Source organism: Rosa chinensis, chromosome 5, assembly GCF_002994745.2.
Source record: "Rosa chinensis cultivar Old Blush chromosome 5, RchiOBHm-V2, whole genome shotgun sequence".
NCBI classification, from domain to species: domain Eukaryota; kingdom Viridiplantae; phylum Streptophyta; class Magnoliopsida; order Rosales; family Rosaceae; genus Rosa; species Rosa chinensis.
Window position 1 is genome coordinate 54518359 of NC_037092.1, and position 15627 is coordinate 54533985.

The following is a 15627-nucleotide window of genomic DNA, read 5'->3' on the forward strand; positions in this document are numbered from 1 at the left end:
TAATAAATTCCTGTGGTCCATAGTAGTCTACTTGTTTTAATATTGCAAGAGGAATATATGTTGGTTGATTCACTCTATTATATGGGACACTGCATGCAGGTCAGGAACGTTACCATAGCCTGGCTCCCATGTATTATCACGGTGCAGCTGCAGCTGTTGGTCTATGATATCACAAGCATGGTAATCATTCATCTCTCCAATTTAGGTTTAGATGTCCTTATGTGTTGCTGGTTTTTGCAAGTTCGTGTTTGTAATTTCACGGAACATTAGACTTTCAAGTTTCAACATTATATAGTCCCTGCAATGATTCCATTATAAGTATCTGCAGATTATATGTAATCGACTTGAAGTTTTTCTATTTTCGATACTCTTGAAGCAAAGACTTTAGCATCTTTGATATATAACTTTCAAAAGCAGAATGAGCCACTTGTGACATGCTCATTGTAAGCCTTAAAATTTTATTTATAAAATGGTCCTCACTTCCATCGACCAATTAAGAACCAGCTAATTTATAACAAGACGGCAACAGCTAGTTTTCTGTTTCTTACTCTTGTCTAGCGACGTTGCATTCCATGCATCATTATCTATTAATATTATCGTGCATCGAACCAGCAAGAGCAAAAAAATAATTCAAATCATGACGACGACATCGGCGCCACAACTTCCATGCAAGCTCCGCTTCTTACTCTTCATCCTCTCCATCCTCCTCGACGCCGCTCGCCGCCCCAACGGCACCGTCAACCGCCGTCTCATGTCCCTCTTCGACTTCAAGGCCTCTCCTTCACCCAAACCCACCAACCGCGTCAAAACCTCCGATGTAATGGTCGACCACTCCCGTAACCTCTGGTTCCGCTTCTACATCCCCACCACCACTGACGCCGCCAAACTCCCCGTCATAATATACTTCCATGGCGGCGGTTTTGTCTTCTTCTCTGCCAACTCAAAACCCTACGACGACCTATGCAAGCGCCTTGCCCTCGAGCTCCCAGCCGTCGTCATCTCCGTCAACTACCGCCTCGCGCCGGAGCATCCGTACCCGGCGCAATACGACGACGGGTTCGACGTCCTGAAATTTGTGGATGCAACCAACTTTGAGGGTTTCCCGAGTGAACTTGACATAAGCAGGTGTTTTCTCGCCGGAGATAGCGCCGGCGGCAACGTGGCTCACCACGTGGCAGTAAAGGCCAGTGATCACGAGTTTTCCAAAATGAAGGTTATTGGTGTTATAGGGATACAACCGTTTTTTGGAGGGGAAGAGAGGACTGAATCAGAAACCAAGCTGACCAAGGCTCTTTTAATTACTCTGAAGCGAACCGACTGGTACTGGAAGGCGCTTTTGCCGGAAGGGACGGATAGAGACCACCCAGTGGTTCATGTATTCGGTCCACAGTCAGATGGTGTTTTGGGGAAGAAGTTTCCGGCGACGATCGTTTTCATGGGAGGGTTTGATCCTTTACAAGACTGGCAAAAGAGATACTACGAGGGGTTGAAGAAAGCTGGGAAAGAAGCTTACTTGGTCGAGTACCCGAACTCGTTTCATGGGTTTTACTGTTTTCCTGAACTGAAGGAGTCTTCATTATTAATTGAGGAGGTGAAAGATTTCATCGAGAAGCAATCAGCTCCTCACTAAAATTGTTGTCCCCCTTGATCGAAGTTGTCTAGCTAGTGACTTTAATTTGATGAATGTAAGGAAGGTTTATGGTTTAGTTTTCGTTCTATTTTTTTTACAATAATCAAGCTGATTTTTTGCAATTAATGGCCCATAACGGATAAGGTTATTTTGTTCGCATATAAAAAACCTCCCAAAAAAGAAAGAGTCCAAAACTTTATTAACAAGGATTTCGTTTAATTTCTATCGGAAAAGAAAAAGGTACGTGTAGTATAATTTGTTCTTTTTGAAGAACAAGTTAGTATTAGGTTATTAACTTAAGAGCATCAGCAGTGGGGGGACTCATTTTTCAGACTAAAATTTAGGTCCAAATAAGCTGAAATAGTGATTTGAGTCCATCTGAAAAGTATACAAAATGACTTATTTTTACTGGTTGCTGCAGTGACTGATTTTTGGACCCATATTTTGGACTCATATTTTTAGACTGAAATTTGGGTCCAAAACACAAATCTTTCCACTATGGAACATATTCATATTTGAGTCTTTGTTTATATATATATATATATATATATATATATATATATATATATATATACATACAGATTTGCTCACCTAAGGGACAGTTTTAAGGGACTGTGAGGGACAAATGCATCTTAAACACATGTATTAAATATAAAAGCAGAAATTATAATAACTTAAAACTGTGCATTTATTTTCAGCCATCAGATTCACTTGTCCCTTACAGTCCCTTAGGTGAGCAGGCCTTTATATATATATATATATATATATATATATATATATATATATATATATAAAGGCCTGCTCACCTAAGGGTGAGCAGATCCTATCCAGAGTGAGGCCTCACTCTGAAATTAAAGTGTGAGGTTGGAGTTTATGGTCACTTTTCTGTCGCATATCCACATTTCGACCGTTCAGTTTTTAGGTAGTAATGTATAGATCATCTCTGCAAAATTTCAGCCAAATTGATGATCTTTAAGGTATCTAACTCGCTTAAACCAATGGACGAACTGAATCTATCAAACCTGAACCGTACTAGCTTTAACGCAGTTATCAATGCCTTAACAACTATCAATTTAGCTGAAATGTTGCAGAGATGATCTATACATTAGTACCTAAAAACTGAACGGTTGAGATGTGGATATGCGACCGAAAAGTGACTCTAAACTCCAACCTCACACTTTAATTTCAGAGCTAGACCTTGCTCTGGATAGGATATATATATATATATATATATATTAAATTTTATGTTTGTTTTAATATGTGTGTGTGTATCTTAAATTAAGATAAAAAATGCCACACAAATTAGTATAAATAAAAGTTAATCATCAAACATTAAACATAAAATTCATTCAAATTTTATTCATTACAATATAATTAAAACTAGGACCGAAACCCACTCAAGCTAGGAGGCCGTCCTGGCACTTATTTTATTTAAAGAAGCATAACACAACTAAGACAATAAAAAAAAATAACACATTTAAAAATGAGAATTGCTTAAGACTGACCACCTCTAAGATTCCCCATAAATGATCAATAAGATCTTGTTTGAGTTTGTCATGGTGTCGGCTACTCCTAATCTGAGTGTAATGAGCCAAGAAAACATCTAAGTTTGCTGGAAGTCGATGTATATCTTCAGCATTGGGTAAAGATTCGTACTCATCTTCTTCATTCCTTCTCGTACTATTTTCAGGCACATCACGTAATGATACTTCCTTTGATGGACGTTCATCTTCAACAATCATGTTGTGCAAAATTATGCACGTCTTCATTATCTTGCCCAGAAAATCTAACTGCCAAGCTCGAGCAAGCCCCTTTATAATAGCAAATCGAGCTTGGAGAACCCCAAAAGCTCTTTCCACGTCCTTGCAATATTTTTCTTGTTTAGTAGCAAAGTACTTGAGCTTTCTAGTTTGAGGCTGAGGTATTGATTTCACAATCATACCCCATGCAGGATATATACCATCTATAAGATAATATCCGATTGTATGTGGATTTTGATTAAGAAAATAGTTAACAGTAGGACCACGACCTTTAACAAGTTCATCAAACAAATGAGAGCAATCCATGACAGATATGTCATTATGGGAACCAGGCATTCCGAATAATGCATGCCAAATCCAAGTGCCATACGAGGCTACTGCCTCGAGGACAATAGTTGGACGGTGGCCGGTAATGGCCAACAAATTGTCCTTGCCAACCACTGGGACAATTTTTCCATTCCCAATGCATACAATCTAATGAACCAAGCATACCAGGAAAGCCACGAGACTCACCTTTTCGAAGGAGCTTGTCAATGTCCTCTTGTTTTGGTTTTCTAAGAAATTCTGCTTCGTAGATGCGCACAACAGTGTCACAGAATTTCTTCAAACACTCCCTTGCAGTGCTCTCTCCCATTTGAAGGTATTCATCAAGCACGTCAGCAGCATTGCCATACGCCAACATCCTCATTGCTGCAGTAACCTTTTGATGTGGAGTAATGATTACACGCATTTATATATGTGTAATTATATCTAAAACACTAGAATTAAGCTAACTCTCATATCAATTATAATGTAATTAATCCACTTTTATTTATTTTGTAGAAAATAAGCGGAGTAACGGAAATTGTGAGAAAATGAGGCGAAATTGGAGCTAATTGGAGTTTCTGACAAAAGGACGAAATAGTCAATGTAGGTCAACCATAGTCAATGCCAATCAAAGGAGCGGAATCCAAATACCTAGGATAGTATGAGCGGAAGTACATGAAGAAGAGAAAAGGAATGGAAAGAAAAGAAAATTCAAATGAGAGATTTATGTTAATTAATCCTTAATTTGATTAATTAATCATTGATTTGATTAATTAATTAATCATTTGATTTAATAATCAAGAAGCCATCAACCATCACATGCGTGCAACAATTAAACAATGCTTTGTTTAATTGCCTCAGCCTATGAAAGAATGACATGTGGCAGCCTCTTCTTATAATCCTTGAAAGGCACAGATTCTGGGCATGATTCTCGTTCTCTCTCTCGACCAACGAACCTGATCCGTTCCTTTCTTTTCCCACCACGCTGTCGGCACATGCAGCCATTTAACATATACTAAAGGTGAATCCACTGTTATACTGTTCATACTATTGACAACTGTTCATAAGCGTGTGAAAAGACAGTTTTGCCCTTTGTGTTCCATCAATTACCGGCTGCCACTGCGGGTTAAAAGGTCGGGCGTTGTTTTGACGCGATAGAAGGGAGTGAATTTCATAGAGGTTTGCCGTTGTTTTGACGCGATAGAAGGGAGTGGATTTAGCTCTTTCCAATCTTCGATCTGTCAATAAAAGGTAATCATGAATCATCTGCTCTTCCCTCTTCAAATCTCATCTCCCAGATTTGATATAGAATTTGGAATTTTGATTCTCTGATTTGATGTGAGATTTGCCAATAATTTATCGTGTTTGGGTAGGTGATCTGCGACAACTAAACCAATCGTGCTTAGGTCTTGAAGATAATCATGCTAGACCAACCAGGTGAGAGGGTTTGTGCTATGATGGAGATAATCGTGTCTATTTTTCATTTAATCTCTTGAATTTGGTTGTTTCGTCCTTGGGTCTGGAAGTCTTCTTCTGCTATCCTTTTTCTTATATTTTGTGTTTGGTGTTTATTGGGTTTTTGGTTTTTGTTGGTTTTGAACTGATATGAGTTTTGGTGTTCTAATTTGGGAATTGTTGTTTTTTCTTTCTTTCTGTTCGTTATCTCCTCTTATGTCAAGTGATTTTTTTTTTTGCAAATCTCACTGCTCTTGCCTCCTCTGGGATACTGCTGTTTTTTTGTTTGATTTTTTTCTTTTTTTCTTGGTTTAGTTAGTGGTTGTAAGTGTGAGTTTGGGGTTTTTGGTTTCTGTAGATAAAAAGTAATGATGAATGTTGGATTAATTGGGTTTGTTTTTATGTGATAGAATTGATAGAAGGGAGAAAAGCGAAACCATTCCAATCTTGGATCTGTGGGTGACAGGTAATGGTGAATCTTGCTCTTTCTTTTTGATCTAGAGTTTGATATCAGAGGTTCGATAATTTTGTAAATGTAAGGAATTATATTGCTATCAAAGATTTGATAGAGAATTTGGATAGAATAGTGGAATTAATTGATTTTGTAAATGTGAGAAATTATACTGCAGGTACTGTTTGTTTGTTTCTTTCTTTCATATTGTTTTTATTTATTTTTATTTCTTTACTGTTAGGTTGGTAGTTGTTGATTGTGGTGTGTAATTCATTATGGTCAAATGAGTGTGTTATGAATAGATGTTGGGTTTATTGTTGCGGATTTGATGCGAAAGACTCTGTCTTTGATTGTTTTGTTATTGTTCCTCAATCTGTTGTTTGCTGGTGTTTCAGTGTTTTGCTTTTATTCAGGTATGAATGAAGTTATTATGTGTGGTTATTGTTATTTTTAATTGTTATAATTGCTTTTATTGGTAACATAGATAATAAATTATCAGATAGTTAATAGAGCATATATGTGCCTATGTTGGTACGAAAATAAAATTTATGTAAACAAAATTTTTCCAGAAAGAGTTAGATAGGATCTTGAATAATAAAGGATATTGTTTTCATTCTGCAGATTCGAGGAATAGTTTGGTGTTACATTGTTTATCTACTTCAAATTTAGGTAACGTTTTTGAAATTTAGCAAGATTTTGGTTTATTAATTTAATCTATATATATGTATGGATATGTATATATGATTGTTTAAATATATATATATATATATATATATATATCTAACTATGTTGCATGCTTCAAGCAACTTATACTGTTGTGTACAGTCATGGCACCAAGGATTCCGTGGACAAGGGAAAAAAGGGTTATAGAACAGCATGATCATCAAGATTGTACTGATGAAGTTCATGAGACTTTTTCAAACAAACAAACAAATCGGCAAATGCAATCACGAAAACAAAAACAGGGTATGAATTTATGATCATTTTGCAAGATTAATGTTTTAGCTTGCTACTTCAATTGATGTCCTTTTTAAATTTCATTTGTAGCCTGTCAATTGGCAGTGATGGAAAAGAATCGGTTTGTGAAAGCTGCTGCCTTTAAAAGTTCAAATTGTAGCTTATATGCTCAGTATCACACGCGAGTTAAGAGCGTTCAGAGAGATTTTGGTGGTGATGTGAATTCTGATGTTGGTAATAGAATCTGTACAACTAAATGTAGTGGATGAATTAATATTGAAAATAAAAAGATTCATTATATGTAGTGTTTATTCATGGATAGGGCGTCAACTGTTCATTCACGCTGCACTATTCATTCACCACGTCGCACTATTCAGTCAAGCCCGAAGTAAATGACATTTTTGCCCTTAATTATTTCTTAAATTATCAGTCTTTTATAAACACCCGCCGACAATAGATTGCCAGAACTCCAGAAGATTCAGGTTTTTTCGCTCTCTCGCTTCTCCTTATCAACTTGACAGTGGTGCAGATATTTAGCAACTGGAGGGTTTGATTAGATACGCGGCAAGGAATATTGATTTCTGTGGCAAAGGGATTGATTTCCGTCTCAAATCAATATTCCGTCTCTAACCTGCATTTGATCAATCGGCACGAGGTTATTGAGCTTCCTCGAAGATAGACAAAGCTCGAGCTTTCTGGAGATGACGATCTTCTTCATTTTAAGAGGTATCTAATTGATTTTTCCACAAAAAAATCTTCAAAATCAATTTAAATCTTCATATGTGATTGATTTAGGATTTGGGCTCAGAGATATTGATTAAACACAATATTGATTTTGCTAACAATTTTCATGTTTTTCTCTGACAAGAATTAAGATTGGGTATCTGCCCCTGAGGATTCTTAGCAACATCGGCTCCTCAAATTTGTTAGATCATGCCGAAGAGATTTGTATAATCTCAAGTCCAGGTACCTCATGATCTTCATAGCTCTCACTTCAGATGGAATAGTTCAAATTGAATAGAAATAGTATTTGAAGGAATGACCTTAAGAATTACAACCTTGCACTCATTTTTTGCCAATTTACATGTTGGCATTCATTGTGATATATAAAGAAAGTAGTTGATTCTTTCCATCTTCGGGGAGCCGCTATCACCATCTCAATTCACTGTTAGTCAAAGTCAACCTCAACGATCAAAATCAAGAACAGTAAAAGCTTGGTAAGATTTCAACCAAGCAAAATCAAGATGCATATCATAGTTGTTCATCTTTTGTTCATATACCCAATGTGATTACCTTTAATTCACTTTTCGTTTTCATGTTTTCAGTTGTAGTAATTGATTTATCAGCTTTTATAATCTTTCAAGACAAAACCTTTTATTGTTTCTTTGTTTTGTTAATCGAAGTTCATAGTTCATATATGAAATTTCGTTTTTTGGTGTAGCCTCTGTTCTAGCTTTTGAATAATTGCAAGAACAACAGGTTTTTTTAACGCTGTTAGACAGAAAGAGTAAAGTAAAACAAATGAAAGAGATCTGGTTCTTAATCTGATTTGGGCAGCCAATCATAGAATCAATCATACGGTTATTTCACTAATGTTGAAAGATTTTAGTTTTCGTTATCCTGTATGGAATGAATACAGGGGAAAATACTTTCGTCATTGCATATTTTATCTTTCTCAGGATTCAAAAGAGAAGTTTTTTGGTTGAGTTTTTGTGTAAAAGTAGTTAAATTCACAAAAAATTGAATGCAAATGGTTTGATTTTCAGTTGCAAAGAAATTTATAGTGGAATTCGACTTCGTATTGATGCTTTGAACTGTGATTTTGGAGGTTAGGTTGTCTGTGCTTAAAGGAAGCAGCTTCTTTGCTGTTTGAGTGAATTAGAATTTGGGTAAGTTGCTATGTGTAATCATAGTGCATTATGTTTTCACTATTGAACTACATACTACAAATTGAATTTAAATGTATATTTGGACTGCTTTTTAATAGTTAAATTCTGTGAAATTCTAGGATAAGATCAGTTCTAAATTCTTCTATATCATGAATGTATGTAGAGATTGTTCCCTACCCATTCCACTTCAATTTTCACCTTTTTCTGCTATTGTTTTATTAACTTTTGTGTAGTTCAGTTTTGTTTGAATCAATTTTATGCATCTCTGATTATTGGAAATGTTGAAATTCAAAAAGTATAAACCATGTGTTTCACAATTGCAGCAACCAAAAGAATCATTAGTTTTCTTCCTAACCAAATCTTAACTGAAATGGAACAGTTTAACCAGTGATTAATATTGTTTCAAAATTATTGTTCTGTGTTTAGGGTATTGTAATTAAGAATTAGGTGAGAGCCAGTGAACCCAGCCATGCTAATATTTCCACTTTCTTTCGTCTCTGTCTCTTTTTAACTCAATGAATTTGTGTTTTGGTGTGTGGAGCTATTAATTCCTTCATTGCTAAACTGAGGGCTTATGATCTGATCGTTTACATATTATTAGCCCATGTGTTTATCTTGCAAAGTTGGAAAAATGTGTTCACGTCAATACTCAGGTCATTAGATTTTATGATTATGCTTCCTTTGGTATAGTAAAAGAAATGTCAACAATTAATGTCACGAGGACCTTTTTTAACTTCTGTTTGAGAACATGGGTACATTTGTACAAGTATTCATTTCTGCTCATATTGATTTATATCAGTTTCACGGACATGAGCTTCTGCAAACTTAGTTTCACTATCATTGACGGTTCATACATAACACTTGATACTTGATACTTAATACTTGATTATCTATATGCCAAAACATTCATGTAGGGTTCCAATATTTTATATATAACTAGGATGAGAAGGATGAACAATTATATACCCAATTTCTTGCAACAAACTTTGAGGGCTAAAACTGATGAAACTAAAGAACGGTACTAAGCAAGTCTTCACTGTTAAAGGAATCTTTCCTGATACATAGCGATATGCTCCGAGACAAGAAGACCACCTTCAAGCTCCACAGCAAGCAAGGTCTCACCCACAAAAAAGAGACATTCGGACACAGATAGCAGGCCACTCCTCAAATCGCCATCACCATTACCATCAAACAAATTTCCAAAAAGGTAACTTCTCCCTTTTCCTATTCTTCTGCACAAAACAATATCGTATAAATTTCATGACCTACTTTTACCATCTTAGATTGCATTACCCTTTCTATTTCTGCACATAAAAATAAAAACTAGCCTCTAGCCTCACCCCACCTCCATATTTACATCATTGTTTCTGACTTCCAATGCCAACAACTCAGTTGAGACTTCCAAGCAACTGTCAGCTTTTGCAAACGATGAATCTAACATTTTATAATCAGCTGATAGTTCGTCTTAACAGCAATCATATTGCCAAGTCTGACCATTTTTGTAAGATATATCTATTTTTGGCGCATTGAAGAAGTAGATCGGAGATTGAGCCAGAAAAAACCATTATCGTGTCCGAGATACTTACAAAGATAGCGTAGTGTAGAGAATACCTGGGATGATCAGTCCACTCCCATTCAATAACTTCAAAGGACATCATCAACTATTTTTTGCAAACTACCACAACATCTGTACCGGTGGTGATGTTACTAGGACATGATCTACTTCAACATTTGTTATGAAACAAGACTTAATCTTTTGTTAATATAATGATCATATCAACTATATTTTTTATGCTTTTAAATTTAGTCCTTAAATAACATTTTGTTAGTTCCAAAACCCGCGGCAAAGCGCGGGCACAATTTCTAGTATATATATAAAACCCAAGACCACTGATCTGGGGACTCTCAACTCTAGAGACCAACAGCCACAGCACACCCCATTATTCACTATCCTCTCTCTTCTACTAGTAGCCACAGTTCATAACTCTCTCACCCACTCTCCCATTTCACTTACTCTTCCACATTAAATTGTTGGACTCTTCTCAAATTTCATCAAGGAAAATCATCAAGACCTTAATTTCATCTTGGGTAGTTAGCAAGATTCAAGCTAGCTTAGTTTTCTTTGCTTTCTAGCATTGTTGAAATTAAGCAAAGCTTATCCTCTCTCTTCTCATCTATTTTAATTGTACATGGTTTTGATGTTAAATCTTGTTTTAATTATGAGTGAGTAGTTTAATTTTGGGAGTTCGGGTTGTGAAGCCCTAACTCATCTTGTATAAATATTGATGCTTTAATTTTAATAAATGCAATTTTCATTGTGTATGCTTTAAATCCTAATTTATTGGTCCTTAAAAGCATGTTTCTAGGCTTTGTCACCCCTTTGAAATTATGTTGTGGGCAATTGTGATGAGTAGATTGATAAATTGACAACTTATCGGTCTTGTTGCATCGAGGATTTCAGTGTGGTGACCATTAGCTAGCTTAATTGTAGCTAAGCTTACTTGGGTCTCTATTATCTTGCTCTCTAGGCCTCTAATTTTTGATATTGCGGCCTTAACTGGCATAATGCCCAAATTAGAGAGTTGATTGTGGCCTTAACCGGCACAGTCAATACACCGAAAGGATAATTGGCTTAGTAGCCCTAACTGGTACTAGATACGGGACTCGACACATATAGGAAATGCATGCATTTGTGAAATTGGCATCGATATTTGCAAGATAGTTAGTGTGAATCACCCGACACTTCCATGTTCCCATTAATTTGAAAATGCGAATTTAATTTCTTGCTTGATAATTAGTTGTTCACTTTTATTTTAGTTTGCATTTAATTTAGTTAATTCTCAATTCAAAACTCCCAAACAAAAGTCTACCTTCCATTGTGCATAACTCATTTGGGCTACAAGTTAGTGGCTTTGATTAGGCTTAGTGTGAGCTAAGCCGAGCATTGCCGAGGTTTGGTGCCTTGTGAATATTTTATTTTATTTTAGTTTTCCTTGTATGCTTTTAAATTATTCTAACACCAATTACCTTGGTTAGGTCCAACACCTAATCCCCGAGGTACGATAATCAAGGTTCAAATATTTCCCCTACTTGACAACGATTTGTACGCTTGCGAGAGTTTATGAACCAAGTCAAATAAACCCGGGTTGACCTCTGCAATCTACTCTCTATTGAAAGTAATTGTTAGCATTAGTTACCTCTTCGAGAATGTGATAAAAAAGAGAGCGTCTCATTCAAAATCTTCTACGAAACTTTTCTGGGGGATACAAACAACCAGGATTGAAGTAGTCTGCCATCAATTGGCGGTGACCTACCTCATGATCTCTGGGAAGTTAATGGCGACTGGAAGAGGTACCACCGTGCTTTCTTGAATTCCTTGTCTGACTTTGATGATTCTCGTTTATTATGCCGACAACTATTCTTTGGCCTTCATTTTCCTCATCAGAACTGCTATCGAAATCACCACACATGTACGCATCAGACAATTCTTTCAAATCCATGTTGAATACACAAAATTATACGAGAATTGATGAAATGAGAGACTAGCTTTGATAAAGATATTATAAGAAAGGGGTGTTTTGATATGGTTTGGGGATGATTGATTTTATAGAAACTAAATGAGATATAGATAAGAATCGGATGGTTTTGATTTATTGTACTTTATTTGATCCAAAGGTTATTATTTCACAAAATCTTATCTTGTCGGTGTTTTGAAATGTGTGTAGATTCGAGATAATGTTCCTTATCTTGTCAAATTATTGAGCTCTTTTCTTCTTCTTTTTATCTGTAGTCAAATTATTGAGCTTCTTCAAATTTTATATAAAATTTTACAATAAAAATTAATTTATCTTGCAGCCAAAATGAACCATTTATTTAATTCATAAAATAAGCAATAAAAATAAGGGGACGTGACCACTTACCCAATTTCAGCATAAACATTGCCCACTTACTCCACTAAAAGTTTTTTAACCTCATTTACCCAATTTAACATCTAGAGATAGTTTTGCCCCCTATTATTGAACTCTATCCTCTCAGACTCTCTCTCTCTCTCTCATCATAGACTTTCCTTCTCTCCTAGGCAGATCGTCGTCAACCTCGTTCCATCCCCGCAACGCAGTGGAAAAACGTCACCCTCTCCAACCATTCCCTTCCCCGCAACGCAGTGATATTAGTGTTGAAGTTGGGTTGAATTCAAGAAGTATGAGAGATGATTTATGAGGATTTGATTTTGGGAGTCGTATTTAATTGTTGAATATTTTATTCACGGAGTATAATTGTATACAGGGTGACGAGCCGAGCTACTGCTCGACGTAGGAAACTGGTAGCGTGGTCGTCTAAATAGTACAGTGAGTGGATATTTATTTTAAATTAAATGTGCATGCAGTATATTATTATTATTTTCTAATTGAGGTTTAATTTATTATTTGAATTATTGAGTGTTATGATTTTCTGAGCTTGATTTCTTGAGATTTATTATGCTCTATGAGTTACGGGATTTTTAGTGGATTTCCTTCCCGAGGGCTTTCAATAGATTTTTAAGCTATTTGTTTATGAGTTATTGAGTTGGGAAATGATTTTCGGGCAGTGACTGATTAAGAAAATATTCTGAGAATTATTGATTTCGAATAGCGGTTTATAAGAGGATTTACGAGTACAAATGTTTCATCGAATAATTGAGTATGATTGAATTATTGAGATTTCTTGAGTTTTGAGCTCTGCACCTATCAGCTTTGAAGTTAGGTTGAGATTTCTTTCCGAAAACATTTATTGATTTACCGAGTATTTGAATTATGCTTTCGAGGATTTATTGAGATATTGAGGTTTGAGTTAGCGAGATAATCCTGAGCAATGCTTTCGGTGAATTATTAATGATTTATTGAAGTAATATCGAGTTCTTTCTGAAAGCAAGTAATTGGAGGAGGTTGTTTCCAGTTTATCAAGGATGCTATCTTCGGCGCATGCGTACATTACTTAGTCGGTAGTCCCTTCTAGGTAATAGTCTGGTCGGCAGTCCCTTCCAGACTACATCTCGGTCGGCAATCCCTTCCAGACTACATCCCGGTCGGCAGTCCCTTCCGGTGAGTCACCTGGTCGGCAGTCCCTTCCAGGTGACATGAGGTAATTAGTCGGCAGTCCCTTCTAACTACCTGTGGTTAATCGGCAGTCCCTTCTAACCACCGCCTCCTAAATCCGGTTGGCAGTCCCTTTCGATGTGTCATCTAGGCGGTAGTCCCCTCCAGATGGCATGGCAGTGCCTTCTAACCACCGCCTCCTAAATCCGGTTGGCAGTCCCATCTGGGCGGCAGACCCCTCCAGATGGCATAAGATGACTAGTCAGCAGTCCTTTCCAATCATCAAACGAGTTTTTCTAAAAAGAAATTTCAAAAAATAAAAAGAGAAGGATTGAGTTGGAAACGTTGTGAAATCTCATTGCATGTCGGTTTTGTTAACAAGATATTTGAAATATGATTACTTATATGATGGATTGGAAATTTTAAGAGATTGCAAGATGTTCTATTTTACGTGATTAAGATTGCAGTAAAGATGATGATTAAGAGTATTTCCAAGATTGTTACTGCATGCGAGTTTTTAGAGAATAACTTGGGAAAGCATTAAGTTTTACTTATACATTCGAAATTACTTATTTTCGTCCACTCACTCTAACGGTTTTTAAATGTTTTCCCTTGGACCCTTTGGTTTCAAATGCCCAGTTTGCAGGCCAGTTTAGCTTGAGGTCGAGCGTACATGGGGTTGAGGCATAGCTGTCATAGCTTCCGCATTATAAAAGTCTCGGTCCTTTATCTTGTATTCTATTCTCTTGTACGCATATACATTAGATTGCTCTGATAACATATGAAATTAATATTTTTTAAGTTCAGAATTTTTTTGTGTTTTGGGAGATGTTGTGTTTTAGGGAGCATGGGTGGCTCCAGAAGATTAAGAGTGGATTATTTTAGAAGTAAATGTTTTTCTACTAGTTTTGGGTAGTCCACTTTTAGAGGGAGTTCTGCCAATTTTTTTTGGTAGAATTTCTTCTAAGATGGGTCCCGCAAGGCTACTTTGGATTTCAACTGTCCTTGGCATCCAAGTTGGGTGTGGATTCAGGCCTAAGATTTCATGTAGGAAATGAATCTAGAACTAATGTTGCACCGGATAATGAACTTTTCCATCAGAATCCTCAAGCATATATGCTGCAGAAGATAGAAATTGGATTGCTCGTATTGCAACATTGCTTGTGGGTGAGGATCGAACACAATCTTGAATAGCTTATGAAATTGGAAGGCTTAGTTCAATGAAATGTTTAAATGCTTATAAAATTGTATATAGTGAATCGATTGGTGTTTGTTTTGATGTATCAAAGTTACTTTTAGCATTAATATAAAATTATTGTTCATTGGTAATAATCGCTAGCATTGATTTTGTATGATTTCACCTAGCATTGATCTCATACATCATAATACAAAACAATGTATTGTATGACTGTAAATGAGTTCAAAATTAAGGCTTCTTCTACAACAGTAATTGGCTATTAGCCAATCTGATTACAATATTCACACCACAGCTAACCAAATATAGTGGTTGTGTGAACTAACAACCAACAACAAAAGAAAACAAAGTTCTGTCATGTGAGATTCATAACACACAACAGAAATGAAATCATCTCTGTTGTCTGAGTAATCAACAGACAAGGGAGATAATTTCACTTCAGTTGTGTGTTATTAATCTCAGACAACAAAGAATAAGTAATATATATTGTGTGTTACATATCTCAGACAACAAAGAATGGGTAATATCTGTTGTGTGTTATGAACCACAGACAACAAAGAATAAGTTATATCTATTGTGTGTTATGAATCTCAGACAACGGCGAATTCCTTCTCCTGTTGTTTGAATGTGTCGACAAATCCCCACGCATGCCATGCCAGGTACATGCCTGCGCACAATTCACACAACGGAAACAGGTATTCTGTTGAGCAAAGTATTGTCACACAACGGTGAAATCACCATTGTGTGATTTTTCAATCACACCGCTCTCGTTTAGACCACAGTGAGGCTGGTCATCACACAACTCCAAATATCTGTCGTCTGATTAACTTATTGTAGTAGTGATAGGTCCAAATTATTCCGATCCATTACACCCTCAATCCTTACTTTTGAACTCAAATTTTGGTTTTGGAC

General features: G+C 36.2%; 2 protein-coding genes and 1 long non-coding RNA gene across 3 annotated transcripts; 2 read left to right on the top strand and 1 right to left on the bottom strand.

Annotated features, from left to right (window-relative positions):
- Positions 1–637: 637 nt before the first annotated feature.
- LOC112167741 (probable carboxylesterase 18) lies at positions 638–1638 on the top strand. The gene has a single exon (XM_024304791.2). The coding sequence runs from the start codon at positions 638–640 to the stop codon at positions 1628–1630; it is 993 nt and encodes a 330-aa protein (XP_024160559.1). The 3' UTR covers positions 1631–1638.
- A 1389-nt stretch (positions 1639–3027) lies between these two features.
- LOC112204021 lies at positions 3028–4078 on the bottom strand. The gene is made up of 3 exons (XM_024344907.1): positions 3904–4078; positions 3136–3830; positions 3028–3045 (listed from the first exon to the last, which is right to left on the bottom strand). The coding sequence occupies exons 1-3, from the start codon at positions 4076–4078 to the stop codon at positions 3028–3030; spliced, it is 888 nt and encodes a 295-aa protein (XP_024200675.1).
- A 621-nt stretch (positions 4079–4699) lies between these two features.
- On the top strand, positions 4700–9974 carry LOC112201546. Its single transcript, XR_002936803.2, has 10 exons — positions 4700–4947; positions 5070–5133; positions 5562–5617; positions 6224–6271; positions 6428–6568; positions 7081–7285; positions 7428–7525; positions 7672–7776; positions 8393–8448; positions 9494–9974. It is a non-coding gene; the product is annotated as an uncharacterized LOC112201546 (long non-coding RNA).
- The last annotated feature ends 5653 nt before the right edge of the window (positions 9975–15627 follow it).

What these genes read in the sequence shown, in the direction of transcription:
- LOC112204021 (XM_024344907.1), bottom strand. Translation starts at nt 4,078, where the DNA reads ATGAGGATGTTGGCGTATGGCAATGCTGCTGACGTGCTTGATGAATAC. An exon ending in TGACAAGCTCCTTCGAAAAG is followed by an intron (nt 3,831 to 3,903) that starts GTGAGTCTCGTG and finishes AAATTGTCCCAG; the next exon opens with TGGTTGGCAAGGACAATTTG.
- LOC112167741 (XM_024304791.2), top strand. Translation starts at nt 638, where the DNA reads ATGACGACGACATCGGCGCCACAACTTCCATGCAAGCTCCGCTTCTTA.